General features: G+C 33.0%; 1 protein-coding gene across 1 annotated transcript; it reads right to left on the bottom strand.

The window, feature by feature from the left end:
* Positions 1 to 1,390: 1,390 nt before the first annotated feature.
* On the bottom strand, positions 1,391 to 1,864 carry LOC120148674 (secreted RxLR effector protein 161-like). Its single transcript, XM_039161722.1, has one exon. It carries the CDS (start codon positions 1,862 to 1,864, stop codon positions 1,391 to 1,393), a length of 474 nt encoding a protein of 157 aa, XP_039017653.1.
* Between the last annotated feature and the right edge of the window lie 563 nt (positions 1,865 to 2,427).

The following is a 2,427-nucleotide window of genomic DNA, read 5'->3' as shown; positions in this document are numbered from 1 at the left end:
AATATTATCTCATTGTCTGAAATGAGGTTAAGTGCTAAAAGTATACTGTTCGTTCCGAAACCTTGGTTTCTACATTCAAATACACTATCAGTAGTATTGAGCACTTTGCAGATACATAAAAAATGGATTTCTTGATTTCTATGAACCATTTAGTGACACTGACATCTATTGTGCCTGTCACTATCTATGGATGATTATATTGCAGTTGCTTACTCTGCAACTATTTTTGCTGCTATTGTGGCTATATCTGTCAGAATTTTATTATTGTTAAGAATTAATTGAAATCTGTTAAAATTAATTAATTTTGAATTTGGAAGCAATTAACATATAAGGATCTTGATAGGGTAATTAAATCAACCAAATCAAGCTCATCACATAATTATTAAGAATTACAGTAAAAGAAATGAAAACTTACTTGATGATTTCATTATGATAGTTGAATATCCCAAATATAAGAAATAATAAATGTTATCCAATCCCAATGTTGTATAATCCTCAATTCGACTTGTGATGATATCAAGACTTGTTTGATTCTTGATGAAAGAATCAGAACCTTATTTTCTTTTTAAGAGAGAAAAAGAGAGAGCCTTGAGAGAGAGAAAATTGTTTGCTACGTTAGATTTTAAAAAACTGATTCACTATGTTTTTTAAATAACAAAATAATCGAAAGGCCAAAATAACCGAAAAGATCCTCTATTTTTCAGTTACACATAACACCGCTCAAATTTATATTTTCACGGTATGGGACAGAGGGATTTACACCTGATAATTGCCTCATTAATACTACACTAATCATCACCGTGTGTACAACAACAACAATTATGAATTACTTAAATTATATGAATCAATATTAAAAATCAAAATTTCTAACATTCTCCCTCTTAATTCATATATGATAAGTATATAACATATTAACATAATTTGAGCTCACTTCAATAATGTAATATACAAGTCACAACTTCGTAAGAACTAAACCGACCGAATCATGGCAGTCATGGGCCTGGAAAACATCCTGATTCCTTCCATGTATTATAGGTCAATCCAATTCAAACAGACACAATTTAATAAGATAGACACTCGAAAATATATTATCCCACAATGTCTTAAAATAAGATCCAACATCTATAATCATAACAAAATATGCATAATTGAAATATGATTAATAGATAAGTAAAATTCAAACAAACATCAATATCTAGAGTATTAAACAAACATAAATGTGCAAGACATATATCCATACATGTATGATTAATCATCCGCTATACAAGGACTTCGAAACTACTCCCATTTCACTAACATGACCAATAAATGTCTTAGGAGCTAGTCCTATAGTCAACAGATCCACAATCATATCATTGGTGTTGATGTGCACTATTTGAACTTTTAAATTTTACACCTCTTCTTTGACATATAGATACTTTAAATCCATATGTTTGATACCCTTGGAGTATCTATCATTCTTAGAGAAGAATACAACTGCCGCTTTATCATAATAAATCCTCATCGGTTTAGCAATGGTACCAACGATGCCTAAACCATCAACAAAATTGCGCAACCATGAAGATTGAACTGTAACTTCAAAGCATGCTACAAATTCAGCCTCCATAGTGGACGTACCAATGACAGTCTGCTTACCACACTTCCATGAGACATCTTCATCAGCTAGAATAAACACATAGCCGAATGTGGACTTTTGGGTATTCGAACATCCGGCATAGCCTGAGTTCGAGTAACCAACAACATCAATGTTACTAGTTCTTCTATATGTGAGTATGTGATCCTTAGTGCCTTGCAAGTACCTTAAAACTTTCTTTGCAGTTCTCCAATAAGCCAGTCCAGGATTTGATTGATAACTATCAAACATGGATAATGAAATCGATATATTTTTGGATAAAGAATTTTGTCTCCTAGATTCCTGCTTATTGGTTCAAGATAGAGAATTCGAGGATTTCGAAGGACAAGTGATGTATTCGGCGGTTTACTTTGTGTGGCTGATAGAGGTAACACGTTTTTTAGCTTAAATCATAGTTGAAACTGTTTTTTTTAGTGGGGGTTGCAAGCAACTAATTGTGTGCATACCATATATATCAGAAAAATCCTGGATTTAAGAAGATTGAAATGCACGAGAAGCTAAAAGTAGGAAACATGAAGAACATACTGCATAAGACATGTTCGGAAAGATCTTTCCTTCGGGATCTTTTTGGAAGAGAGGTAATTGGTACCTTATGTTCGACCCCTAACATAAAATTATGCATCTCTTCCTATACATATTAGAGACAAAGTGTTGAACATAATTAAGCCTAATTGACAATGAAGAGTCGGTGTAACATACATATCAGTGTTGTCGACACCGTTTTTCGCCTGGGCGGGGAAAAGACCGATACCGACTCGAGGAGGTTCTCTTTGAAAAGGTTTTGCAAAATGTGA

Source organism: Hibiscus syriacus, unplaced genomic scaffold (genome assembly GCF_006381635.1).
Source record: "Hibiscus syriacus cultivar Baekdansim isolate YM2019G1 unplaced genomic scaffold, ASM638163v2 tig00110984_pilon, whole genome shotgun sequence".
Lineage (NCBI taxonomy): Eukaryota > Viridiplantae > Streptophyta > Magnoliopsida > Malvales > Malvaceae > Hibiscus > Hibiscus syriacus.
This window is presented reverse-complemented; position numbering and strand designations above follow the sequence as displayed.

What these genes read in the sequence shown, in the direction of transcription:
- LOC120148674 (XM_039161722.1), bottom strand. Translation starts at nt 1,864, where the DNA reads ATGTTTGATAGTTATCAATCAAATCCTGGACTGGCTTATTGGAGAACT.